The following is a 27,678-nucleotide window of genomic DNA, read 5'->3' on the forward strand; positions in this document are numbered from 1 at the left end:
TGGGTTCTCAGCCTTGAACAAGGCTAACATGAGAAGGTGGATACATTCTCTCAGCATTTCATTCTCACTACTGATTATGTTCTAAGCTACATCTTTCACTAGTGGGCTTACACACTTTGTTAATGATTACATACTAAGTTAGCATCTTCGGCTTGGGGCCTGTTGTTCAGGCTTCAGTACTTCAACACTTCAGCACTTTTTACATCAGCATAGGTGGAAGCCCTAGCACTTCACAAATAAATCACATATCTTATTAATGCAGTATCATTTTGATGTTTACTGAGCCAGATTCACCTTCCTTTGACGTTTATTTGGTTCTTTCCTTACTTTAATACACTTACCACCTGAGTTACTAAGAGGGAAATTTGTTCAGGTATGTCTAGTAATGATATTTGCTTTAATGAAGTGATTAATCTTGATATTTTTACATTGGTTGAGAGAGTGAACATTTAAAATTGAAATAAAACATAGGTTCTAAATGTTTTTTCTTGTTTATTATTTATTTTTTTAAGTTGGCAATGTAGATACTGGCATATCTGTGTAGACTGACTTACATTTAAGATTTCATTGTACTCTATTAAGAATTGGGGCTTTTTTTTTCAGCTGCCAGTTCTTCAAGGCATCCCTTTGCCATTTGAAATAAGCCACTTTCCATCTGTCAGGAAACGTTCAAAAATGTTCAGCTGAATGCATTGGACTCTATTCACTGGGTCAGCTCTTGAGGAACTGATTCTTAAGGAAATTTCTTGGGACTGTGCATGCTCAGGTGTGCCTTTGAAGAATGCATGGGTCCAAACTTTCTCAGCAATTGCTGTAGGAAATGGCAATATTTAATCTGTAGCAATAGGATTTATGATGAGCTGAGAGTCTCAAAACTATACTGTGCTTGCACATGCACCCTAAATTCTTAAATGGGGGTCAGACTTTAGGCACACAGGGGCAAAGAAAATTTCAGTCATCAGCCATGAATGTGTGACAGCCTAGACAGCATATGAAAATGCATTTTGCAGTGAGAACTGGAAAAGGTTGCCAGTCCCACGATCTACTGAATTGCTTGAGCACAGATTCACAAATGTGCCTAGACACCAAGTTCATGTATGCATTTCTACCCTCTTATTGAAGCTTCCTTACTTATTACATTGCTAAATCTTCTAAGACTTTGGAGTTCTATCTTCAACTGCACTGAGTGAAAAGTACAGCATCTTCTCCATCTTAACAGTCTCCTCTCTTAGAACTGAGTTGCATGCAAGTTCCCTGTTGTGCTGCAGGGTCTTTACCCCTTCCTTCCTTCCTTGTGCCCCCTAATACCGTGGACCTCTCAGAGTGAACTGCAGCTCTTGTTTGGTCCAGACTTCCCACACATTCTCGTGAAAGAAATGTGTGTGGGAGGGAGTGATGAATATCTATATCGCCCCATAATGTAGGATGATGATGCAGCTCAGATGCACTCAGACCATTTTGGCATAGTCTCTGTTGGCTTCATCTAGATTAGTCTAGGATTAAGATACTGCTTCTCAACAGAAGTAAGAATGTCATAATTGAGTTTACATGTGATGCAAAAGAAAATGTTTCCCTTTACAGCCCCTTTGCCTTCCTTTACCACTTACCGATGTTACCCACCATGGTGCTTATATATGATAAATAAGCTCTGTATTTATTAAAGGTATATTCTTACAGTTGTTAATTTATTCTTTTTCTTGAAATATTCAGAAGAGAATGAAGTTATTTTGCTTTCTTAATATCTCAAGATTTTCACAAAGATTATTGCACATTTTCTATAAAACTGATGCATAATTGCAAAATGTAGAGGCACAAAAGTTCACTTGATCACCGCCATAAGCTGAAAAGGAATTATGAAAATATTTTGGCTAATTTAAATAATATTGGAAATCCTTAAAACTATAATTTCAAATATTTAACCAGTTACTACAACAAATGCTGTATTAGCATTTATTAATAACAGAGAAAACTATTTTCTTAGAAGTTTCAGCAGCTGCAAAGAATCATTGCATGTCAATGGAAGACTGCTGCATTAAAAATAAGGGCACTTTGATAACTTTAAGAATATTTTAAGAAAAGTATTTTTCCCTTCTCATATAACAGATCTGTCTTATTTTTCATATAATTGTTCTATCCTCATTTATTGTTAGTATCTTGCAGTGATATATATAATTTTTTAAACAATTAGCTCATAGAACTGTTCATAAAAGTTTTATCAACAGCTGAAAGTAACTGAGGCAGCTTTAATAGAAATTATTTTTGACAGGCTTTTGTGATATGCCCACACCTATTTACATGAAGAAAATATTATTTTAAATCTCTTAGCCTTTCATATGAGAGATGCTCCACTCTTAATTATCTCTGTGATCCTGAGCTGGACTCATACCAGTAATTTCATGTCTGTCTTGTACTGGGGAGCCCAGTACTCCAGATGTGGCCTCACCAATGCTAAGTATATCAGAAGGTTCAGTGAAGGATTTAATAAAAACTGAACATGTTTTGAGGCCTATCAAAACTTCAACAGCTGACATACAGTTGGTAATATTCCAAAGAGTATAATTAATGAGCTGTATTGCTTATGCTGTGGGTAACTCTTCAGAACAATTTCTTTTTTCTATCATATGTAATCTGTATAAATGTTTGCACTGTACTTAACTTCTTCCTGTAGCAGCACAGTTGCATCAGTGCAACACCCTGTTGTTTTTTGTATTGTCTTTAAAAAGAAAAATGTCCCTCATATCAAACATTTGCTAGAACCATTTTCATCATTCATCCAGCTTCCATTTCATGTCACATCTGACAGTTTCCCATGAGCAACTGAGAAACTTCTGCATAAACTACCATAAGCTTGATTGCTGCTATCATGCTGGTCCATGCAAAAAAATTCTCTGCTCACTCTGGAGAGTACAGAGTTTCGTATTTGAGGATATGAAGAAATGTTACTGTTGCTGTCACTGTCATGGTCACTATGGAAGTATGGATGTGATTTGACCAACTCGATTATACTTGAGCCAATACTTAGGATAAATGTGAACTGCTATTGATCTGTCTGTTCTGTAAGCTTTGTGTACACACAATGCACGTTTCAGATGTTGTTCCCTGGATAGCTTGACTATGAATATTATGTAGGATAAAATCGTCTTTCCATACCAGATTTTTAAGTGTACAGGAGAATCCTAAGTGCATTTGTTTAGGCAGACTAGAGATACACTGCAAATATATTTTAAACTGAAATTGATATTTAATTTTTTTTTATATTTAAATGCTGTGTATTTCAGTGCAGTTGCCTAAAGCTTGGAAAGAACTTTTTTGATTTCTTTGATGTTAGTGTTGAGTAAATGGAAACTAAGCTTCCTTCTGATGGAGATGACAAGATTTCATCTAAAACAAGCTTGTTTGGAAAATGAAATATCTTTTTGCACATACAGCTTAGCCTTAGTTATCCTTGGAAGGGGAAAATCCAGCTTTTGTCACGTGTAGTCTTTTTTCTTCCTCTGATAAAAAAAACAGACTTTTTTTGTACCAACCTTGGTACAGGAAATGATGGAATCGCCATTGAAGTGCTGAAGGAGCCCCTTTTTTTCTTCAAAATTTGCACCCAGTCCTTGTTCTGAGATCAGGGAGATCCTCATGTTTCTTTCTAATTTTGTTACACAACTCTGAAACACTTTTTCATCAGATAGGGTACTTCAGCATCACAGTACATTAAATCCTCTGAGACATTGGAGTCCTTCTTTGTTTAAAGGTTGATAAACCTCAGTAGATACTTTCAGTCATGCTATAAACTTTACAGACCTATTTTGCTGTACTGAGTCAGTACTCCATACAGATTTGCTAATTAAAAATGCTCTTTAAGTGTCAAGCATTTGCTGGTTGTGTAGCTACTAGTGACCTCTCTTGTAGTTACAAGTGAGGTGTCCCAAAAGTTTTTCTCCATGTTTTCGAAACGATAGCCCCCCACTTTCTCCAAACGTGACTAATGTCACAATTTAAATATGAAATTGCGTTCATTATTTTTATTTGACTTGCCTAACTCACTGTTGTTTGAGAACAGCATACACATGCACTCAACAGTATGACCCCTGATGTTTGTTTCTGAGCTATGTTGTTATTATGAGTGCTTTTCTTTGGGCCCAATCCTATCCTCTAAGATCTATCAATTCTCATAGTGCTTGCTGTTTCCCTGATTTATTAACCTATCTCACCCCTCTGCTTCAAGAAATGGAAGAAGAAAATTATTTCCCATGTTCTCACACCAACAACTATACTACAAAGTTGAAGACACAAAAGTTGGACAAAGTGATAGCAGAACTTGCAGAGGTCTTTCTGCATGTGTTTCCAAGCTGACAGTAACCATAAAGTCTGTAATAAAAATGTCTAATCATCTTCTTGTCAACATTCCTATCTGCCTTCCCTATCATGTTTGGAGTAGTAAATAGGTTAAAGGCAAGAACTTATTGAAGCCAATCTTTTTTTTATTTAGTGAAATTGCTAGGAAACTGATGTAAGGCTGAAAGCTACTGTAAAATACAACAGCACCTAGGTGGTCTTCTGTTATCTTTGGATAATGTTTGCTAGTTTGCTCAGTACTGTATAAAAGTGGACACAGTTGTGGAGACTGTGATATTATAAGCTGTATAATCAGGGAAACTAGCCTGAGAGTTCCTTGGATGATAACATGCATCATCTAGCAGGTCCCTGTTCTGAGTTTTGTGTTACTAAAATGAATCTGTTCTATGGTGGAAGATACTCTTATTTTAGGATTACTTACCACTGTTATAACAAAGCATTTTCCTCCAGGTCTAACGATGAGGTAATGCATTCAGATAAGTTACATTAGAATACATGGTAAACTGGTACACAATTTGGGAAAAAAGCCTGAATGCTTCTTTGATGTTTGTGATCAGGGTACAGACTTGCAGCTGAACAGGTTATTAAGTGTTACTGAATACATGACCAAGCGTAATCCAGGCTCTGTATATGGCACACTTTTAAGAAGACAATAAGAATTTGATAGAAGATAGAGAAGAACTGCAAGAATTATAGATATTATGCAAAATATGAAAAAAACCCAAACCAAAACAAAACCAAAAAAAATTGAAACTCTTCAACAAGATCCTTAAAAAGTGCAACTTTGTTAATTTATCCAATTGACATAGTCTTTTCCTGCATGGAAAGATTTCTGATACAGGCTGTTTTCTTAGCTGAACAAAATAACACATTACAGGAACTTAATGCTAGACAAATTCAGAGAATTATTATTTTGGAATCAAAACAATAATTTGTGAAGTCATTAAGGGATGACCCTTTCTGTCATTAAGGGATTTTCTGTCAAGGGATTCTAAATGTCTAGAAGTGAGCAACTTTCTTTTGGAAAGACAACAGGCACCTTTTGAAAGCCATTCATCTTTTGAGCTTCATTGTCTCTTTTGGGATGGGATTCAAAGGCAAATTGTACTACATGGAATAAGACATGTACTAACATTCTGCTAATTTTTTTTTTAATCCTGTGTGAAAAGGAACTATGAGAAACTTTGCAGTTCATTCATAGTATTCAGAAAAAATGTTCTGTAGAGTATGCAACACACAATATTGTAAAAAATATATTCTAACTGCTCTTAATTTTTGAAAAGTAGGTGTCTGGCCAAGTTCAGTAGGAGAATATCTTTGTATTTAACTGATACAAGAGTCAGAAGGATGCTTTATATATGAGCAGTCCTGGATGAGTCTGTGTTGTCATACACAAGCATGCCTTCTCCATTTGTTAGATGAGGTAAACTTACATTGCTTGAATTCCTTTCAAATATTTGCTACTGTATGACAGTTTTGAAATACAAGTCACTCTGGGTACTCTTCCCCAAGTCAGAAAACTATTTCAGTTCTCTCTTCCACAGCTTTCTGTACATAATGACAGTCATCTCAGTTTGTCACTGTACATGTAGACATTTAAAGGTAATGCTAGTAATTTATCCTGGCTGCATGATACATCGAGGTGTACAAAAGATGAATGATGACTTGAAATTTGTGTAAGTGTTTAGATGTGTGTTCCTGGAAGAACTAACCATCTGAATTCTTTCCAAACCCGGATATTTATTCTCTAATTTCCTTTTGTTGCCCTCTTGCCAGTAGGTTATAGATCTAGTACTAGAGAAAGTAAATCTACAACGCTAACTGTGCCAGAACAGCAAAGAACAACACATCATCGTTCACGATCTGTATCTCCTCACCGTGGCGACGATCAGGGCAGGACCCGTTCACGTTTACCAAATGTGCCATTACAGAGGTAGGCATGACAAGTTAATGAACACTGAGAGGCTTCAAGTTTCTGTAATCTGTCATTAAGTTTTCTCTTGTTTAGCAATTTTTCACAATTTTAAAACTCTCTCTGTATCTGAATTTAATAGTGCAGTATTTGAACTTGATTTATGCTTTTATTAATCATTCAAGAGCACTCATGGAATTAATTGTAAATTTGTAAGACTTACCTCTTCTTACTGATATTTTCTACGTGATTCATCATCTGTGTACCATAACTAATATGTAGGTTTGGAAATGTTTTTTTCAGTCAGTGGCTGAATCTTCTATGAAGCCACTTAGGTACATTTGTGGGATAATAAATAGTGGCATGTACAAGTTATATAGTAAGTATGAATTGAGCTAATTTTGAAGTTAGAGCAAGCTGAAAATACCAATCGTATTTATAATATGACATTTCTAATGGAAGAGGTAAGAAATACTTTACAGAATCAGATATAAATCTCCATTTTCTGCATTTACTACTTTTAATAGATAATCTATTAATAGGAGAATCCTTTTGGAGCTTTTAGTTTGCATGCTTTATGCTTTTTTTGAATAGTGCCACGCAGGCTGTTAAGCACAAAACTTGACCACTTTATTTTACTTGTTTTATTGTGCAAGGCAATAAGCTTCTCTTGAAACGTGTCACTGAACCCTAAAAAGACAGATTTTTTTCCTCCAATTTCTAGGAAGCTTTGTTCTTGAATTACTGCAAGATCTTGAAGTGTTGCACTAGCAACATTATTGCTCACTAGCTGTGGTAGTTTACTGAAAATCTACCCTTAGATGAATTTTGTGTACAAAATTCTGTGCTACAGTACTGTCCTTATCCATCATTTCTGTGTCTTGTTTTTTTGGAGTTCCATCACTGGTCATTTAATACCAGACATCTGTGATGTTTCAGAATGATGGTATATTCTGGCAAACCAGGTTCCATGAGTGTACACAAAAAGAGGCATGTACTTCTAAATACAGTAGAAATGGTTGCATTCCATACTTAGAGGTGGAATTTTTTTAATCTTCGGATCCAATATTTTCTTAGAATTCATATATTAACAATTTAATGATTAAAAACTTCCCTCAACAAACTTGTACTGTAATCCATTAAGTTGTGTTATTTATGATGAAACAAGGTTATCATAGATATTTCTGCCTTTCAGGAGTTTAGATGAAATTCATCAAATGAGAAGATCACGTTCTCCAACTAGACACCATGATGCCTCCAGAACTCCAGTTGATTACAGATCCAGAGACATGGATAGTCAGTATTTGTCTGATCAAGAAAGGTACATCGCCAGCCTGAACTTGGAAAAAAGTTTAGAAATGTTTTTGTTGGTTTGTCTAATTTTCAAGTGTTCAGTAGAAACACGACTGATAGTAATGGGGAAGGGAGAGAAATCATCCTAACTGACAAATCTAGTGTCATGGTTAAATTATCTGTACCTCTTTTTTGGGAAAACTGTGCACTGGGTTGACAGTAATAGCAGGTGTTTAGAATAACGTTTTTTGGTTGTTTGTCCTAGAGTATTCTGCTGTTTGTTTCTTGAATGAAGCCCAGAGATTTTTCCTAGAAAACCATAAATCTACATGTATGCCCTAGCTATTCTTGTAACTCAGGGTTTGCCTGTTCCGTCAGAAAGCAAAAGAGCAGACATGCATTCCTACTAGTTGGGAGTTGCATATGCTGTGATTTTCCTTCCTGTGCTTACAGATTTTGGACACCTATATATACAATCTCGCAGCATCTTATGTAACATTCTGGTGAACTTGGTACAGTACCCAAGCATAGCAAGGATAGTTGCAGTGCTTGTAATTAGCGAAAATCTCCAATCTTAGATGCGTGACATGTACATATCTCTCACTGAAATACATGCAGTGGCTACATTCCTCAGAGAATAGTTGGTCCCTCCAAATAGGCATTGTCTTCAGGCATCTAGGAATATATTCTAATAAAATGGAAGAATATGAGAATTTCTGTTTAGCTTATAGCTGAAAAAAAGTTTAAAAGATTTTTTAGTTCAGTATTTGGGAAACAACAATGACAGTCACACAGACCATCAATGTTTGTGAGTTCGTTTACTTTGAAAAAAATCATATAGCTAAACTATAATGGCAAACTTTACCATTTGTATAAGATCAGTTGCCCTAGTAAAGTCTTTGGATTTTTACTTTTTTCTTTTTTCAGTAAGTTATTCTTTTTTATGAGTAAGGATGACAAAATCTTTCCAAGTGATCCAGTAAATTCAACTCAGAACATACATTTCACAGTGATGTGAAAATGTGTAAAGAATAAACCATAAAAATCTTTGGAACTCTGTCCAGTTTTGAAGCAACATAGAAATTGAATAGCATGGGTTTTTAAACCAGTTTTGTATACAGTCTTGCCTGATTTGCTTTTTTAATGTGATCACATACATATGAAAATTAATTGAGATATTTGGAACATTTTAAAATTCAACTTTATAGGCAAGAAGTATGTACAGAATTGTATACATTGGATTGTTGTACTGAATTTCCTTTCAGAGGAAGGATTTGAAATGCTTTTTAAATCTAGTAGTCAGATTCATTGTTAAACTAATTCAAGCAATTTCCATCTGTTGCAAATGTTCATTATTTATTATAAGTAGTGATATATTTAAAAGATTCCTGAATATATTTATTGATTAGATGTCTTATTCAGCACATCTGAGGAGAAATAAATATTAAAAAGTAGCTTTTGTCAGTAGAAATAGATATAGACAGTTCACTGTCTAGAAAATTTTCTTCCAGTAAAGCCTCAAACCATGATATAAATGATATATAGGCATATACGTTTGGAGAGCTGGGCTTGCTTTGAGGCTTTCTTGGAGACCATCAAGCTAGAGCCACAGCAGCAATGGGCTACTGGATTTGTTCAGAGGAATAAGACACAGTCTTCAGTTCTTTTCAATGTTCAGAAAACACTTTTCAGAAGTTTAAAGGTCAGACATAAAGTATGTGGCTTATTTGCAGGATTTAAAGATGGGTCCATGTACTTATTTTCCTTGAGTAATAATCTTGTCTGCAGTGGTCTCCTTTTTCCTGTTTTCATCTTTCTCCCAGATTTCTTCAGTTGTGGAGACTGTTTAACTCTTGCAGGTTTCACTGTCTTTCAGTACTTTTGTTAAGGAAGATTCTCTATCACATCCAAGGATTTAAAAGAAAATCTTTATTCAGTATTACGTATTAGTATCAATGGTAGTATAAGTATTATGTGTTCATTTACTGAACCCTTCATCTAAACAAGTACAGTCACATAGATACCTAACATAAACTTGGTTTGAAAGGTGAGTAATTACCTGATAGTTACATGGCAGAAACTACAGGTGTTGATTACATCTGGTCATTTTCTCAATGATCTATTATCGGTCCCAAATTAATATCGAATATTCTGAATAGATTTTTGTAAAAATAGTTATTATAATCTCTTAGTAAAGCATTTAGTGTGATAAATTTCCAGTGGAACTGATTTGTCCACTTTGCCTTTTTATATCTATTTATATACATACATGCACGTGTGTGTGTGTGTGTGTGTGTGTGTGCATATGTGAGTGTATTAGGAAAAGTTTTTTATTAGAAAATCTAGCTAAGCAGTATACTTTGGTCTGAATTTAGGATCATCATCCAATTTTCAAGGGTATGATCCTTTTCTTTTTTTTTTTTTTCCATGTTTCTTTTATTCCTAAATAAAATCTGTCAGTGTGTGAGTACTAAAATACTCACATTAGAAAACACTTGCTTTAGCATAATAATCTTTATTTCAAATTATTCCAAACCAGACTTAATTTATTATATAACTGTGAGTATCTTCTTATATTAATGGTAATCTACTGTGATGGGTTCTTTTGCTTTGCCTTTTTAACTTGAAGATTTCATGGTGGATTTGCTACTTTATATCCCTTTTCTGGATAAATTTTATATTAGTTTGCCATGGGACAATTACAATAGATACTCTTTGGCTTAGCAAAGGTCAATATTAATGAAGTACCCTATGATTTAATGTGGACTTCACATCTACTTTGCAACTCTTAAGAAAATGGTAACTTTTTCCCTAAAATATGTGTATATTTGTAATTTGGAAACCTGCATATAGATTCTGTCAGTCCTCTGAGTTTATGAATGGAAATTTTGATTAAAAAACCCTAATCAATTCAGTCAAGTTTAATACATTATGTTGCATCAATATCAGGCTAGTGGTTCCAGATGCAAAGTTAATGACTCAGAAGCCATCATTTCAAGCTGTCCAGTTTAGAATTTTAGATAAATATTGCCTATACTACATCAATTAAATGGGTCGTTTTATAATGGCATGAAGCACAAAACACACTGAACAACTACTGCGCTTTATCTGTTTTGTAATCTTTTCTCTCTTTGTCGCCATAGAACTTCATATGATTCTCTGCTGCTTTTAAAATTACATGTTTCCATGAAGTTTAGCTTTAATTTCATATTTATGAGAATTAGGAGGTTTGTAGCTTGGTCTTTCTGATTGTATTGAAGTGCATGAAACTACAGGATTAATTCAAGGGATGTTTCATATCACAGTCATATTTACCATAGGCATAAATATGTATTAATTTTACCATTTTGCTGGCTGTAGCATGTATTTGATTACAGTAAATGAAAAATTGAATAGACAGCTAATTTTCTCAATTGGAAACAGTAAGAAACAAAAAGTCTGATAGCTGATGAGCAATTTTTTTGTTTCTTTAGGATTTCATTCCAAAATATTGTTGAGAGCTATGAGTCAGAATTTATATTGGTCAAAACATAATATTTCCTGTGAACATACATTTTTGTTTTTCACAAAAGGGTGACTGATTACTCTTCCAATAAACCAATCTGCAGTAAATTAGTAGCAAACCCTCCCAGCTTTTTCATGTATGTTTTTGTGGCTTAGGAAGAAACGAAATACCAAACAATAGGCATAATTCTTCTTTTTTTGTTGTTTTTTTAAACTATTGCTTGATTAATTAGTTGATGAGAAAGGAAGTTATTAGAGAAATGTAGGTGGTTTATGGATTCCTTTTGTGATGAAGAGCTCTGACAGTACTTCTGAATTTTAAAATGAGAAATTTCACAAAATTAGGTGCCATGCTAAAAAGAATTTGTTGAAAATGTAGTTATCACAGGCATTTTTTGACTCATATTCTTTGAGAAGTGCAGTCTGGGTTTGAACATTATCAGACTATCTGAGTGGAAGCTTCTTGTTTCTTTTTATGTTTTCATTTGTGTATCATTGGCATAACCCATGTCATCTAATGCTTCATAATTATATCTGTTTCACTCACCACCCATCCTGTCCGTGCAGTGAGCTTCTTATGCTGCCCAGAGCAAAACGAGGAAGAAGTGCAGAGTGCCTACATACCATCAGGTAAATACAGGAATCTGGTAATCATGAACCCGTCTGGTTAGTTGTCTATACTTTGTGTGCCCAACTATTTGCCATAGTGGTATTTAGTTCCAGTAAGTAAAGATCTTCCTAGTACAATGTGATCCAGGTGTCAGCTGTTCTTTTTTGTTCTTTTTAATTCAGATTGAGATGTTTATATGTTTGTGAAATTCAGTAGTAAGGATTAAAGCAGTTGAAGACATTCTGATTTTGCAGTTGTATTTTTTGGTAGATTTTCTGTCTAGTCACAGAAGTCCTGATCTCTCAATGCATGACAGTGTTGTTACAAATCCAAACATTCCTTTTTAGTTGTTTTTATGTTTTCTTTTATTTGCATTTTTATGTTTATATGACAGCCATTCACAAGCCAACAGTCTTTACTTGTTGTGACACCTAATCTCATGTTGATTTTGATCACTTGTAGAGGAAAACACAGTGATTAATGAGGGCTCACTGGGAACCCCAAACTTGAGGGGTCTTGTATTACTTGTTTTTGCATCTACAAATTGTGCTATAAATTAGATCCAGACATAAGCTTTGTAGTTTGGACTGATCTTCAATCTTCATTAATCTCTTGTTCCAAAGCTCCCTATCTATTCGCAATGTTGTGAAACTAAACGGGACTGAAATATCTCTATCTAACAAATCTAATTCTCTCCCCACCCCCCCACTCCCTTTTTTTTTTTTTTTTTTTCCCTAAAAATACATGTCAGATTGTTTAGAAAATCTTCTACTTAGGATCAGTAAACATGTAGGCTGAAGTAGTTAACCATTCAACTGCTTCAACCAAGTAGGTAAACATTTTTCTGTTTGGGATCTGGGTGTTGCTAAATTTTGCATCAATGCTACATGTTTTATACCATCAAACATTTAAAACCATGTTGTCTAATGTACTTATTCATTTACTTGGTGTAGGATTTTCCCCTAGAGAGTAGGGGTTTTTTAATATGCCTTGGGTTGCTTTAATTCTCTTCATCAAATTTAAAACAGCATCAAAGATGCTGTGGTAAGATTCTGTTATTAGACACAGCAGTATAAAGGTAAAATAATAAGGAACTTTAAAAAAATTCTCTGCATCAGTGAAGCTGTTAAATTAAAATTTAACTTTTTATAATCCGTTTCATGCTCATCATTCAGCTGAAAAAGCTTTTTTCTCAACATTTTAAGTTTTAAAGGTTAATAATTTATTTCACTCCCTTTTATTTCATGTCCATTTATTGTCATGTAATAACAACTTTTCCTGCCTCCTTCCTATGGCCTTTCTCTTTCTACTGCATTTTCTATAGCTTTACCCCCTTCCTTGCCCACAGCTCTGTGGTTTTTCCTTTTCTTCTTAAAGATTATAGTTTTCATTAAATGGCCATGAATCCCATTCAGCAGCCTGGGTCTACCATGGAATATCTCCCTTCTAATTTAGGCAGAGCTGGATAATAAAGCAAACATTTTCTGTTCTAAAATCTCATGTACTGTAAGTGATGATACTAGACAGTTGTAACATCTCAGAGTGCTGCTGTGCTGGCTGATGAAGTAGATCTTCTAGGGGTTTTAATTAGCTTATTATTAATAACTTTTAATTTCAGCTAGATTTTAAAGATGATGCACCACATTCAAAAGACTTCCACATTCAAAAATACCAGATGCTAATACATCTATAATTAAGTTTGTGATACTATATATCACTGTTTTAGCAAGCTTTTTGTGTTTAGATACTGAGGAAGTTAAAGTCTCTGTAGGTCTAAGTAAGGCACCACTAAGGGAACTAAAGAGCAAGTTTAATATCAGCCTAATCCTTTACAACAGTTTATATATTTTAATTAAAAATCTCTATAAGTGGAAATCAGTTTACTTTGGTTATAAGGAAGAAAATCCGAGCTGTACTAGTATTGGCATGGGTTCATGGACTGTATTAACAAAAGTGTACATACAAAAATATGTCCCCCTGTCACAGTAGTTGAAAAAGACGTGTATTGGGAAATCTACTCGCACAGTTGTTAAATGTAGTAGAATATTATGCATTTATTTTACATTCTGGTCAGTCTTGGCTTACTTTTACCTGTCTTTTTATTTCTGGCATGTTTTTGTGTTCTGTTTTCTTTTCTGTTTCACCACATTCAAGAAGTTCTGTTAGGCACTATAAAACATTACCACCCAAGATGCCTTTATTAGAAAATGGTACTCATTGGAACCTATACAGGTAAGAGGTGTTTCGAGACCCTTTAAGTAGTTAGCTCCTTCTTAAAAAAAAAAAAAAAAAAAAAAAACCTTATTAAATTAAAAAAAATGTTTCATACAGTTTTTATGAGAGATAAGGGTTATGATCCTAAAATAACTTAGTATAACTATTTAAATTAACCCCTACATTGAAAAAACCCCAAACCAAACCACTTTGTATTAGGTAGTGTTGTCTCCAGTGTTAAAATTATACATTTCATGTTTTTTTTTTGTTACATTCTTTTGTTTATGTATAAGAATTTGATTACATGTCAAATTTGTTTTCATTTTGTTTAAATAATTTTAATTTACAAAGCTCAACTCTTCCTGCATGTGCTAAGACCAAATCCGTGATTAGACAGGATATTTCACTCCTTCGTGATTGCCTTAATTCACGAATGCTGAAATTTGGAGATGATCTACTGGTTAGGTAAGAAACTGAGGATTAATGCCCCCTCCTGTTTGGTATCTAATATGGATTTTCAGCATAAATGAGCTTCACTGTAAAGTGATTTCACATAATATATAGTGTATCACATCCTTTTATGTTGGCTTAAGATTTACTGCTGTTTAATAAGGATTTACATTTATTATTTGATATTTCTCATTCCACTTTCTTACAAGTGGATGTTGTTCTGTCATTCAGTTTTAAACACTTCAACGATCTTAGCAAAATTTTCTAGCAGTCTTGTGTTTGCTTTTATTTTCTAAACAAATCTTGGCACTGTCATCCAGTCAGCTCTTTTGCGTTTTCCTTAATTATATCATTGTGATTCTACATTTTCTGTAAAGAGAACATTATTTTATGAGTTAATATCTAACATTGTATTCCTTTCTTTGTTTTCTTTTTCTTTCTCTTCTACCATTGGATGCAATGCACTGGCACTAGTGAACTACAGCCCTCCCTTGACAGGGCTAGGAGTGCTAGTACCAACTGCTTGAGACCAGATACTAGTTTGCATTCACCAGAACGAGAAAGGTATAAAATAAAAACTTATGAATTTCTTGTCATCTGTGCTGGTGATCTTTATCAATTTTGGTTTTCTTCATATGACTACATTCTTCTACATTCATGTCTGCTTTGGTGTTTGTAGACATTTTTGCTCCTATGTTCATGTATGTCATGTAAATTGTGTGTTGGAGTTTATAACCGCTTTTGGCTTCTTTCCTTGTTTTAGTTCAAGCTGATGTCATTGTTTACAAAAGTCCTCAGTATGCTGATAATAGCATTGCAGTGTTAAGTATTTTGATAAAATACCACTTGGTTGTTAATCTTCATCATCATTTGCTAAATAGTATTACATTTGTTTCTTGCCTGTTCTGTGGACTGCTAATAAGACAGTGACATAATTTGTAAATTATGACAAAACTCTCATATTTCAAACCAGAACTTTGTATAGTGGTGTATTTTCTACAAAACAACTAATCTTCATTGCTTTCTTAATCTAATCTGCTGCATCTGCTTTTGCAATTACAAGGCAAATCACTGCATTAAGTTTTTTCACTCTGTTGCATTATACTAAGACTCACATAAGCTCCAAAATATTGTTGTGTCACATACATTGTGCAGGCATTTTATGGATGCTTTCTGAATTTTTCATACTACAGGAGCTTGGTTGAAAATCTTAGGTGAACAAAATACTACTGGTGTGTTTGACAAATGGGATTGTTCCACAAGGGAATTTTTCATCACCACCTGTGTTTCTGACTAAGAAATATGCCATTTTTGAGTGAAATTTTAGCTTCACTAAAGGCAATAATATGCTCTTATTGAGTGGGAATATAATGGAATTACAATTTCATCCATGCAATACATATTCAACTAGTGTTGCAGTTAATAATGCCAGGTTGCTTTGTCAGTCAGCCCACAGTGTGGTGGTTATAACACTTGCATCACTTTCATTATTGTGGGAGAGGACCTCTGAAGAAGGGAAATAAGCACGTACTTTTCTCTTTGAGATAAGGTTTCTCCTAAGTTTTTTATGTAATTTCCCTTTCCCTCCTCCCCACTTTCTGCTGGTTCTTGATTGGAACTTTGATCTTGTCAAGTTTTGCCTTTGTTGCAGAGGAGTGACTAATGTTCTGCTCAAATTAGTTCATTCCTTTTTAAGATTGAGCTCAAGATATCATAGATAATATATGCATGGTTATTAAAAAACAAAAAATATGGCCCGTCAGAATGAAGTACAAGATATCAGATTTTTTTAAAAAATATTGTAGCATTGTATTAATAACTTAAGTGTGTAGATATCTACAAATATATTCATCTACAAGTAGCTAGTTAGTATAATAACATATGGATATGACCAGTGTTTTTTACTTTGATTTCAACATGCCACCCATCAAACTGAATATTCAATGAAACAGTAACACAATTGTAAACTACCTAGCTAAAATATTATGCTCAAAACTACACCTGTCACTGATGTTAACTAGTTGAATTATGTCTTTATAATTCAAGTCCATGACGTTTGTCTAATAGGCCCTGCACAGAATCTGCAGCATTTTTCATGAGCTCCTTGTAAACGAAGTATTTGGTCTGTGTTAATGGTCTCTACTGCTAGTAAACACATGGTTTTGCCAAATCATCTGTGAGCCCAATCCAGAAAAAATATCCATCACCATGAAACACTTACTTCTTTGCTTTTAGAAGTCCTAAATAGGTGCTTTTGACTTGGGATCCTTAGTGGTGGTGCAGAAAGCTCTTTTTTAGGAAATTCCTATTCCAATTTTCCATAATGGTTTTGTTGAAAATAATGAGATCTCTGTGGCTCTGACAGAGGATTTAGGAGATTTAGGACATATTTTTTTCTTTCCTTCCAATATAGATAATATTTTTCTAATACAGCCCAATTTTTGGAGGAAAATATTCTATTAAATGTGTAAAAACCACCAAACTAATCTTTTTGTTTTTTGGGGGAGAGCTAATTTTAGAAGATTTAATTCTCCACTGCTGAATGTTATCTGATTACACTGTAATGTGAGGTTGGTGATCAGTTGAATGTAATGATAGAGGAGTCTTTAGTTTGAAAAACACAGAATTAACGTCAAGGTATGTAGGAAGCATTTTGTTTCTGTGCTGGACAAGATGAGAGTAGGGGTCTCGAAGTACAGTAAGATAGGTTCATCTTTAACAGTAAGAAAGCTTTTTTGAACAAGTATAATGAAACATTGTAGTAGATGATATAGAAAAGGTTGTCTTAACTTCATTATTGGCAACTGTCTAAGAAGAGATTAGACAAACATCTGTCACGTGTAAACACTATTCAGTTTTGTGAAGTCCACTCTATGCAGCACCACTTTATTACCATTATATCCGAGGGACCTATGTTGAAGGTATTGTTAGATATTTTCATGGTGTTTCCTTTCCTCTCTGAATGGAATTGTAGATTTTATTTAAAAGTTTAGATTTTTAGTCCTCAAAATATAGACTTCTAGATGTGGTGTTGTACACTTTCTTCACAAAACTATGAGGAGTATACCCACCTATTGAAAATTATTTCTACTTCTTCCTCACAAACTTTTGTCTCAGAGGGTATAAATAAGATTGTATTTGTGATCAAGAGTTAAAATTTCCACTCAAGCTTTTTTTTTTTTTTTAAAGATGACATTGGCTCTGTGTAACTGATGGACAGTAGAGCCCTATTTTTCTGTATCAATGATTTGTGGGGATTGCTTTTGATCCTTAAACTCAATACAATGTCATTCATGTTATTTGGAATAGTCAGAGTAATGGGTTTTAAGATGGTGCTTTGCCAGTAAAAGTAATTTTGCTGACCACATACACCAGCAGAAAAATACTTTCAGCAGTATGTATGAATTAGGGATATGTGGTGTTAGTTGCACTAAAACTAAAACAAAATAGTAGAAAAGACATTCATTTTCTCATACTATAAACTTCATCATTTGAGCAAGGAAAGTCCTTATAATTTAACTGGCAAGATGACTTGCCCTGGCACAGGCCTGCCAAAGTCTTTTGGTAAATCGAATGTTTTGGTACAGAACTTAATCCATCGTATATTTCTCTTTGGCACAGTATATACTAGGATACTTAAAAACATGCAGCCCCTACTAATACATTTATATAGTTGCAACATGCCTGCCTTTATTTTTTTCTGTCTTTTTTCCCCTTTTCTATTTATTCCAAGCTGGGTTTTTTTTTCAAAATTATTGTGTTGTTGAAGTTCTTGTGGTGCTCTGCAAGGCATATGTTAGTTTATAATATAATCATAAATATCGTCTAATGCCATTGAAAATGTTTTTGCTGCTACAGCTACCTTTAGTATGATTTTTTTATTATCCTTTTCACCATGACTCAAAACTTCTGCTTTTTTTTCGTTGTAAATAGGGTTCCTTTTCTTTAGAACAGAAAAATTTGTTTGCAACCCCAGCACCCAGTCAGGAAAACATATAGGCATGAGATTTAAATGCAATATCTGTACTGGTTCCACAATGGTGTCTTATCATAATAACATCTTCCGCTGATTGATTTAAGATTGTAGCCAGTGATAGTTACTTTAGAATACCTAGAGTGTCTTTTATTTATCTTCGAAGTATCTTTGTTGCAAGCAATTGTATATATTAGTAGTTAGCACAAGAGCAGTTATACGGATTAGTACTGCCTGTCTGCTTTGGTCCTGAGAGGTTGGTTAGTGGGAATCTGAGCAAATGAAACTGAGGGGCACAGCTCAGGGATTAGTTCATGTAGAACAGGGTCAGCATAGCTGCAGAATGCAGCCCAGAATCTGTGTTCTGACGTACTTTGCTACAGTAGGAATCAGAACATTTCAAAGATTTTCAGGGTGTTTATGCTCAGCTGGTCACTACCACCTAAACAAGACACAAAGCTGAAGAGCTACCTGTTGCCTACTCATAAATAGATAAGGGGGAAGTTGGAGTTGTCACTCGATCTGTTTAAGACCTGTCCTGATTTCATGTTGATTTTTCTAATGGTTTTTAGTAAGTCTGAAATACTGGGTGTTTATATGGCATGCCTTTAAGAGTTATGTTGAATATCACCATTAACTTTTAAAATAATGTACAGAAAAAAGCTGTTTGCATTAGGTATGCAAGGTACTGTGTTTCCAGTTCTTTTCATCCATGTAAAGGAATAGGTTATTGCATGTTTGTCTGCGTTGTACTGTGGCTCATGGTCATTCAATATTCAGTGAAAGAGAGCATGTTCTCAAAGTTCATACTGCATGACCTAGCTAATTCTATCAAATGCTGTTTAATATTTGTAGTGGATATCAGCATATTAAGGGCTTTGACTGAGTGCATTGATGCATTAACATTTTCTTTAACTCTTGCTTTGGAGACCAAAAGAAACTACTTACTAACAACCTATTTGCTCTTGAAACTTCTGAAAGATTTACCTAACTGTTCAAGTGATGCTAATCTCCTTGAAATCTTTGTTATTTGCATGTTCCATAAATCAAACCCTTTTCCTTATTACATGGACTGGAAGGATGCCTCAGAAAGTGGAATATTAAATAGTTGTGCTGAATTTATATAAACATTTTGCTTTTTGTAAATTAATATATTTTGATTTTGTAAATTGTTATACATACACTTATGGTAACATCCCAACAAAATAAGCAACACCAGTCTGTGGTATCATTCTATATTAAATGAGCTTTTTCAAGAAAAAAATCATGTAAGATACTATTTTTCATTCACAATTCAGGTACTTTTTATTAAATTTAATTATATAACATAATCTTTTGGCATGTACTGCAGGGATACAGAGAAACAAACACAAGAGAAAGCTGGCTGCACGTATTTTCAGTACTCTTTTAGATGAAAAAAAAAAACCCTCCAGTACTCATACACTAATATGTGTATCTGAGTTGTAGCTAATTAATTTACGCTTAAATCTCTCATTGTATTCCAGAAAAGGGTCACTTTATGCCTTAGAATTTTTCTTGTAATTCATAGTCCTACATTTTTAATGAGAATGCATTTTTCAGTGCAAAGAGCTATGATAGATGTGCTTAGCAAAGCACGAGCCAGCAGGCAACAGAAAATGGACATCATATGATCTGTGAAGAGGTCTTCAGGTTTTGAATTACAACTTTCTATGAGAATGATGATCTTTCAGATAGTCTAGCATTGGCAAATATTTGAAAATTTAATGGTACTTTATGTAAAAGATCTATGTCAGTCTAAATTCTGCATCTTTGTTTCTGCAGTAAGCAGCCATAAGAATAGTATACTGAGGGATTAGAAAACTGCTAGAAAAAATAATGAAATTACACATTTTCATTACTTTTTGGGGTATTTTTCCAGTCCCAAATCCCATATATTTAATTTTATCACAGACTAAATATCCTATTTTTTTCCTGTTTTATTGAACGGGCAAACAGGGGTAGATGGTCCCCCTCCCTAGAGAGGAGACGACCTACTAGTCCCAGGATTCATATCCAGCATGCATCTCCGGAGGATGACAGGTACTAGTCAACTCCTCCCAGTTGAAAAATGGCTTACTGCATCTTGCACTCTCAGAGGATTATAATGAAATTTAAAAAGTATGCTTAGAGAGAGACTTAAAACTTCCAGAAGCCCAAAATAAAACAGCAGCTCGGATATCATCTCTGCATTTTGTTGAACTGTTATAAAGCACCTACTAATTAATGTCTTTTCAAGTTTTCTGTTTGCCTGAATGGTCACAAGCCATGAAGTAAGATGTCTAATACAGCAGAACATCATCTGTGTTAATGTTCTTCAGTCCGTTTTTACCTGCTTATGTAAATGTTGGTGGTGTTTTCACTGCTGCTTTATAATATGATAAATATTTGTTGTAGAGCCTATTCTTGTCTAGGTGGGTTTTGTTTGGTTTGGTTTTGTTTTTTTCTGTTTTTAACAAACTGTTCCTAAGGGGGAAAAAAACCCACAAACTGATATGTTGGAAGTCTTGGGAACACTTGCTAGTTTATGTATATAAAAATTGGCACTGTGCGTAAATTCTGTCCAAGTCAGAATAGTCTCCATGGAGCAGGTTTTTGTAGCAAGGTAGGTTTTGATTAAAAATACAGTGCTTTAAATAAATTTTTATTCTGAATACTTATTAATAGAAGCACATTTGTTTTCATGAACTTTCTACTTAAATTAGCTTTGAGCAACTTTTAAAAGTAGCAACTTTTCGGGGAATTTTTTTCTGGATAGATCTAGTGCTTTTTTAAGCAGACATTATAGTTTCTATTGAGATGCAAATTCAAAATTTTTGCTTAAGTTTTTGTGTTACAGTGAATGACAGGATACGGGTGGTTCATGTAAACAATCCATACATGTATAAACTCTTACGAATTTGCGCTTAAAACTGTAAGACTGGTATATGGATAAAATTCATTTACTGTAGTGCTAGTGCTTATCTTCTGCTAGAGTCCGCCCACAGGACTTATATTTGTACTGTAAATAGTCTTGTTTGCTTGATACTGTATGGATTATACATGTGGGAAGACTGTAACTGTATTTGGATAGCATTTGAGTATGACAGCATTATGAATTATAAAATTATATTTGTGAAACATTATTTCAGAATTGTGCCCCCTTACAGATACTGCATTTCTAGAAATTTTGCCAGCACATCCCTTTGATGGGACACCTATTAATAGTTTACAAATGTGTTTTTTATCTTCTAGGCATTTTTAAGTAGTTCCACTTCCCATTTTTCAAGTCCATGGAAAGCCTGTCTTTGACTTCAGTAAATCACACTTGATAAAATCATCGGACGTGATTAGAATTAAATCATAATCATATCACGTATCAGTGAAATGAGGTTTTAATCTAACTACTGCCATTCTTAATGCAGAATTGTAAGCCTTTTGATGTCAGCTGAAGTTTTCTGGAGAAGAACTGAAATGATCTAATACCTTTTAGCAAAAATATTACAGTGAAACATCTGTAGGATATAGAATCTGTTACAGGAGAGATTTTGAGTCAGAGAAACAGCAGTCTAATTTTCTTAGTAAAATCAGTGCCGCCTTGTGCTTGGAAGTCTTGCAGGTAATCTGGTCACCAAGTCCCAGTGATGCAGTCAGTGATGAACCTAGGAGTTTAGGCTAATGTCAGTCCTGATGACTGGTTGCAGCCTCACATTTCCAGGATCTTTCTCCCAGATTAATCAAAATTCTGAGATCGTTGGGGTCTTTGCATTGCATGCTCAATACAAATTAATAGTTCACCTTGTCTGTAGAGAGTATCAGTGAAGGAATCAAAGGTGCTTTACCTTTGTTCTCTACTCTTTGAGTTTACATTCATTCTGATTATTTCCCATAGCTTTGTCAGTTGGCCAACACCACTCAATTCTGTACTTTATAGTTTTTTTAAATGTGCTTGTATCAATTTGCTAACTGATGCAGTGGGTGTCAGGGAATGAGTGTCTGATGGATCAGCAGGAGTAACTAACTAACTGGTTATCACCACTTTCAAATCCTATTTTCACAGATTAATTGACTTCGAAAGATGTCATCTTACTCTTCATTTGAGCACATTTCAGATTTATCTTACAAAATTGACTCAGTCTGCATATAGGGTGCAATCAAGGAGATCTATTTCTGAATAAATTTCTTAAACATGACATGCATTATTTCTAATTTTGATAATGTAAATTCAGTTTTTACAATATTGTTTTTATTGATAATGATTCTTAACATAAATTTTTGTAAATGTATTGGCAGGATTGTAATTATGCTGGAATTCATTCACTTGCCATATCAGAAAAAGTGACTTATTGACGTACATTGACAAGATGAAGACATAGGTTATATGTTATTTCAGTATTAAGAATTAACAAGTGCTTGGTTAGTATCATGCACTTTAAGACATTTTAAAGAATAGGTTTTCATTTGAATTTGAGAGCTTCATTGCTGGGAGGTTTCTCATTTTTTATATTAGAAATTAGAACTAAAATTCTACAGTGAAAGACTTTCTGGAAACGGGAGAACTGCGAAATTGTGAAATTATAAGTGATAAAAACAAGAATGAAAGTTGAGCATTTAATGGTAGGTTGGAATTTTATTCAGACTGTTATTTTTGAGATGTCTGCATAAAATTTCAGCATATAACCAAGACTGAATAAAATAAGCCTTTAAAAAAATTAATTCTCATATACTTTCAATCAAGAGAAGTAGCTTTTGGTGGTAATCACAGAAACACAGAATCATTCAGGTTGGAAAAGACCCTTGGGATCATCGAGTCCAACCATCAGCCCTACTCTACAAAGTTCTCCCCTACACCATATCCCCCAACATCTCACCCAAACGACCCTTAAACACATCCAGGGATGGTGACTCCACCACCTCCCTGGGCAGCCTATTCCACTGTCTGATCACTCTTTCTGTGAAAAATTTTTTCCTAATGTCCTGTCTGAACCTCCCCCGTTGGAGTTTAAAGCCGTTCCCCTCTGTTCTGTCACTGATCACCTGTGAGAAGAGACCAGCACCACCCTCTCTACAATGTCCTTTCAGGTAGCTGTAGAGAGTGATGAGGTCTCCCCTCAGCCTTCAACTTCTCAAACTGAACAGTCCGAGCTCCTTCAATCTCTCATCATAGGATTTGTTCTCCAGGCCCTTCAGCAGCTTCGTTGACCTCCTCTGCACTCGCTCCAGCACCTCGATATCTCTCTCGTATTGAGGTGCCCAAAACTGGACACAATACTCCAGGTGTGGCCTCACCAGTGCAGAGTACAGGGGGACTATCACCTCCCTACTTCTGCTGGTCACACTATTTCTGATACAAGCCAGGATGCCGTTGGCTTTCTTGGCCACCTGGGCACACTGCTGGCTCATGTCCAGCTGCTTGTCAATTAGAACCCCCAGATCCTTCTCTTCCAGACAGCTCTCCAGCCACACCTCCCCAAGCCTGTAGCCATGCATGGGGCTGTTGTGGCCCAAGTGCAGGACCTGGCACTTGGCCTTGTTGAACCTCATCCTGTTGACATTGGCCCACAGATCCAATCTATCCAAGTCCCTCTGTAGAGCCTTCCCATCCTGCTCCAGATCGACACTCCTGCTTAACTTGGTGTCATCTGTGAACTTACTGATGATGCACTCTATGTCCTTATCAAGATCATCAATAAAGATGTTGAACAGAAATGGTCCCAACACCCAGCCCTGAGGAACACCACTTGTGACCGGCCACCAGCTGGATTTAGCAACATTGACCACCACTATCTGGGACCATTCATTCAGCCAAGTGCTTGACCCAGCAGACCATTCCCTCATCCATGCCATGGGCAGCCAGTTTTTATATGAGAATTCTATGGGGAACTGTATTGAACGCTTTTTGAAAATCCAGGTAGACAATATCCACATCTTTTTCCTCATCCAGTGTGTGCATCTGTAAGAATGTTTGTCCAGGAGTCATCCTGAAGCCACCTGTACTTCTGGTACTTTCACAGAGAACTTGAGGTGTGCTGTGCACTGCCAGTGCCAGACTGATTTGGCCTGGATGATTCTTTCTCCTATTTCCAGAAACACTGTGTGACTTGATCAGGGAGGCAGCTTCGGAAGACATGCATTGAAGTGCTAGAACTGAGTGTGAGAAGCTAACAAGCCTTCAGAGTTGTGACCTCCCAGCTCACATACTATGTAGATCCAGCCTATTAGAGATCTTCAAGAGAAATCAGGAAGCATTGAACATGACATTCTTGATGGCTTTAAGGCTACATAAATGAACAAACTCACTTTGAACCACTGAGGTCTCTTGTTCAAGCCAGTAATAAGTAATTTTAAATGTTAGACACTGAATTTTATAAATATATAAGGTTATTTTATCACTTTAGAAATAGTAATTTTTAATTTTGATAGGAATATTATCATTTTGCTTACACTCAACAGTGATAAGTATTTTGAGACACATGTGTCTTCAGAATGTGGCCTGTGAATAGCTTCTCTGTATATAAACTAATATATAGTGCTTGTTTATATACATACGAAGGCCTTACTGTCACTTTTTTGGTGTGTCTGTTGGTAGATCTATGACCTTAAAGATAAATTTTAGCATTTCCTCACCATAATGGAGGTATAGATGCAAATTTTTTACATACCATAGGTTATTAATGAACAGCAAATTTGGCTGAGTTTTCTCATTAGAAGTAAAATTTGTTATTTGAAGAAAAATCTTACATTGATACACCTTCTCAATAATTTTTTTTACCATATATTCCATACAAAACTAATAATAAACCAACAAGCTAATATTTATGCCACATTGAAAGCTGTGAACAAATTCTGAGGTTCTTAAACAGCTTCAGCAGAAATGAAAGTAATATAGAAATTAAGAAATATTGTGAACTTTATTGAATTTTTTTAAAAAAGCTGAGTCATTTATTCTGTTTTGCTATTGAATTGTTAATTATTTCTGTAGGAGACTGGCTGGCAACTGAATGAAGTTTTAATCAAAATATATGAAATTATGAAATTTACTTGCATTTCAGGAGAATTTCACAGTATAATGACAAAATACACATTTTTCAAATTCCCTCAAATTTCAAATTGTTCTGTATAGGTTTATATATTGTTCTGATGAACAATACTGTAGATTAATTCTCAAGGATAATGGCAACTATTAAGCCACAGTGTTGCCATTCAGCTTGCAGAGTATAATTAAAAATATTGTTGTGGCTTTCATTCTTTATTGCATCTTAGAATGTTAGTATTATGTCTAAAAATTTTAACATTTCCTTAAAGTGTATGGATTAAATCAGAATGGAAAATGAGAAATACAGCCTTTCTCAGCAGACAGTGCTTTAATGCTTTTGGTTTATATATTTGGCTGCATGTCTCCACCTTCACTGCATGTGACCATCTCTCTGTTTCTGCTCATTCTGTCCAAATTCACATCCATGTTTCCAAATTTTGTGAAGAACAAGGACGCTGGAGTCTTGCATTCCAAAACAGGACAGTGTAGACCACCTAAGTGCTAAACCTGGAGCAGCACAGAGGTATCCTTATTTACCTAAATCATAGTTCCAAGTAAATGAGGTACTGGTTATTCTTCATATGCTCTCCATAATACTTTCAAATATTTTTTTTTCTCTTTTTATGTATAAGTACATATATGCATGTTGTTCACAGATAATATTTAGTCCTCTATAAAGTACATTTAAGAGGTAAATTTGAGTATGACATGAGCATTCTTATCACCAGCACACTCTTCATACATTATATATGGGCATAAAAGCATGCCTACCTGTAAATATGTACCTGCCAGTGCCCACAGTGTGCTCAAGCTGAGCCAGAACTGAGAGTGCCACAGTAGACTGTTGAACTATATGGAATTGTATACAGCATCATCTTAGCTAGAGGAAGAAAACAGAAGGGAAACTGTGATTTTAAATGTATTTCTAATGTGTGCTGTTTGCAAGGACAGCATAGAGAGCAGAGAAATATGTATATTCAGCTCATTAGTGCTGTACATTACTTTGTCACTTTTCACAGGAAAGCCTGTCCTATGTCCTACTCTTAGCTTTTCCATCCTGCAAAGAGTAGTCACTATGTGCTCTTTTTCTCCATTGCACGTAATGTCACAGACTAAGCAAGTGACATAAGCAGTAAGAGAAAAATAAGCCCCATAACCAACCAAACAGAAAATGAAGATAATGACGTAATTGGAAGTGATAATGCTGCTGCATTCAGTGGATCTAACCACATCTTTAAATACTTTGCTAACCTTAGGTTTTAAGTAAAGGTGCAGCATTTAATATGTATTTCCCTGTGTATCCACCTTGTATTTGTCCTGGTAGAGAAAAAATTAAAAAGCAATGAGAATATGCAAAAAAAAAAAATGTGGAGAAACAGTTTGAGGACAAAGGGGATTTTAAATTTTAATCCAAGATATTTTTTGGTAAGAAAATACATTCCTTTAAAACCCAGAAAGCATCAGGTAATGACCTCTGCTCATGCAAAAAGCATTTTGTATTTTGCTGCAGTATTTTCTTTGTTGTGGAGTGTACTGCGTCACAATATAATGCTCATCAAATAGTGCAGTGGGTACAAATCATGAAAATCCACTGTGATTATATTCGTTGTGTATAATCTGGTGTTACAGCTGTTTAGGTATCTTCCAGTTCAGACACTGGATTGCTCTTTATAACCACAAAGGTTTAAAAGGGAAATACATGTGCTTTAATTATTATTTTATCTATTTGTTTTGTTTACAGTAATTCTTTTATAGCTTAATATATAACTGATTATATTGTTACAAGCTCCTGTACATGTTTCTTGCACCAGTGTAAGGTGGAAGTTAGGATTTGTCAACATTTCTGGTCTATCAATGAATAATGATCACTCCCTGTTTTTGACTACTCCTGAAATACTGTATGTACTTTTTATTCTAAAAACCTAATATATATTACTGATTATCAGAGGTTTAAAATTGTAAATCCTAATTTGTAAATGATCACATGACTATGGATAGAAAAGAAAATTTTGTAACACACAAGACTTGCAGAGATTTTCATAGTCTTGGGTCATAATGGTGAAACGTGCTTTACTTTCATTCTTACCTTTATTGACTCATTACTGTTCCTTGTTCTTATTTACTATGAAGGTAAATGCTTAGACTGTCAGAGGTAGCTAGTGGCTTACTGTCCAAATATCAGATGAATTCTGTAAAAGATTTATGTAGGAAAGGAGTGAAGGAATGAAATAAACTTCTAACACTTACTTATTTTGACTAGAAAAAAATAGAAATGTTTTAAACTGTTTCTAAAAAACTTCAACAAGTTTTAATACAATGAGATTTTTGAAAAGACACGT

The 27,678-nt window shown here is 34.7% G+C and overlaps 1 protein-coding gene across 49 annotated transcripts in view; it reads left to right on the forward strand.

Moving 5' to 3' along the window:
* RIMS1 (regulating synaptic membrane exocytosis 1) overlaps positions 1–27,678 on the forward strand; it is a 218,997-nt gene that overhangs the window by 88,316 nt on the left and 103,003 nt on the right. For 11 of the 49 annotated variants that reach the window (XM_026846012.1, XM_026846039.1, XM_026846020.1 and 8 more), the window contains 8 exons: positions 6,127–6,283; positions 7,458–7,583; positions 11,627–11,689; positions 13,824–13,901; positions 14,235–14,348; positions 14,808–14,897; positions 20,284–20,367; positions 25,785–25,862. In XM_026846012.1, coding sequence (XP_026701813.1) covers positions 6,127–6,283; positions 7,458–7,583; positions 11,627–11,689; positions 13,824–13,901; positions 14,235–14,348; positions 14,808–14,897; positions 20,284–20,367; positions 25,785–25,862 — 790 coding nt within the window. The remainder of the gene's footprint in view (positions 1–6,126; positions 6,284–7,457; positions 7,584–11,626; positions 11,690–13,823; positions 13,902–14,234; positions 14,349–14,807; positions 14,898–20,283; positions 20,368–25,784; positions 25,863–27,678) is intronic. The other 38 variants (XM_026846018.1, XM_026846027.1, XM_026846029.1 and 35 more) reach the window with 11 other exon arrangements.

Source organism: Athene cunicularia, assembly GCF_003259725.1.
Source record: "Athene cunicularia isolate RWA chromosome 3 unlocalized genomic scaffold, athCun1 chr3_part1, whole genome shotgun sequence".
Classification (NCBI taxonomy): Eukaryota; Metazoa; Chordata; class Aves; order Strigiformes; family Strigidae; genus Athene; species Athene cunicularia.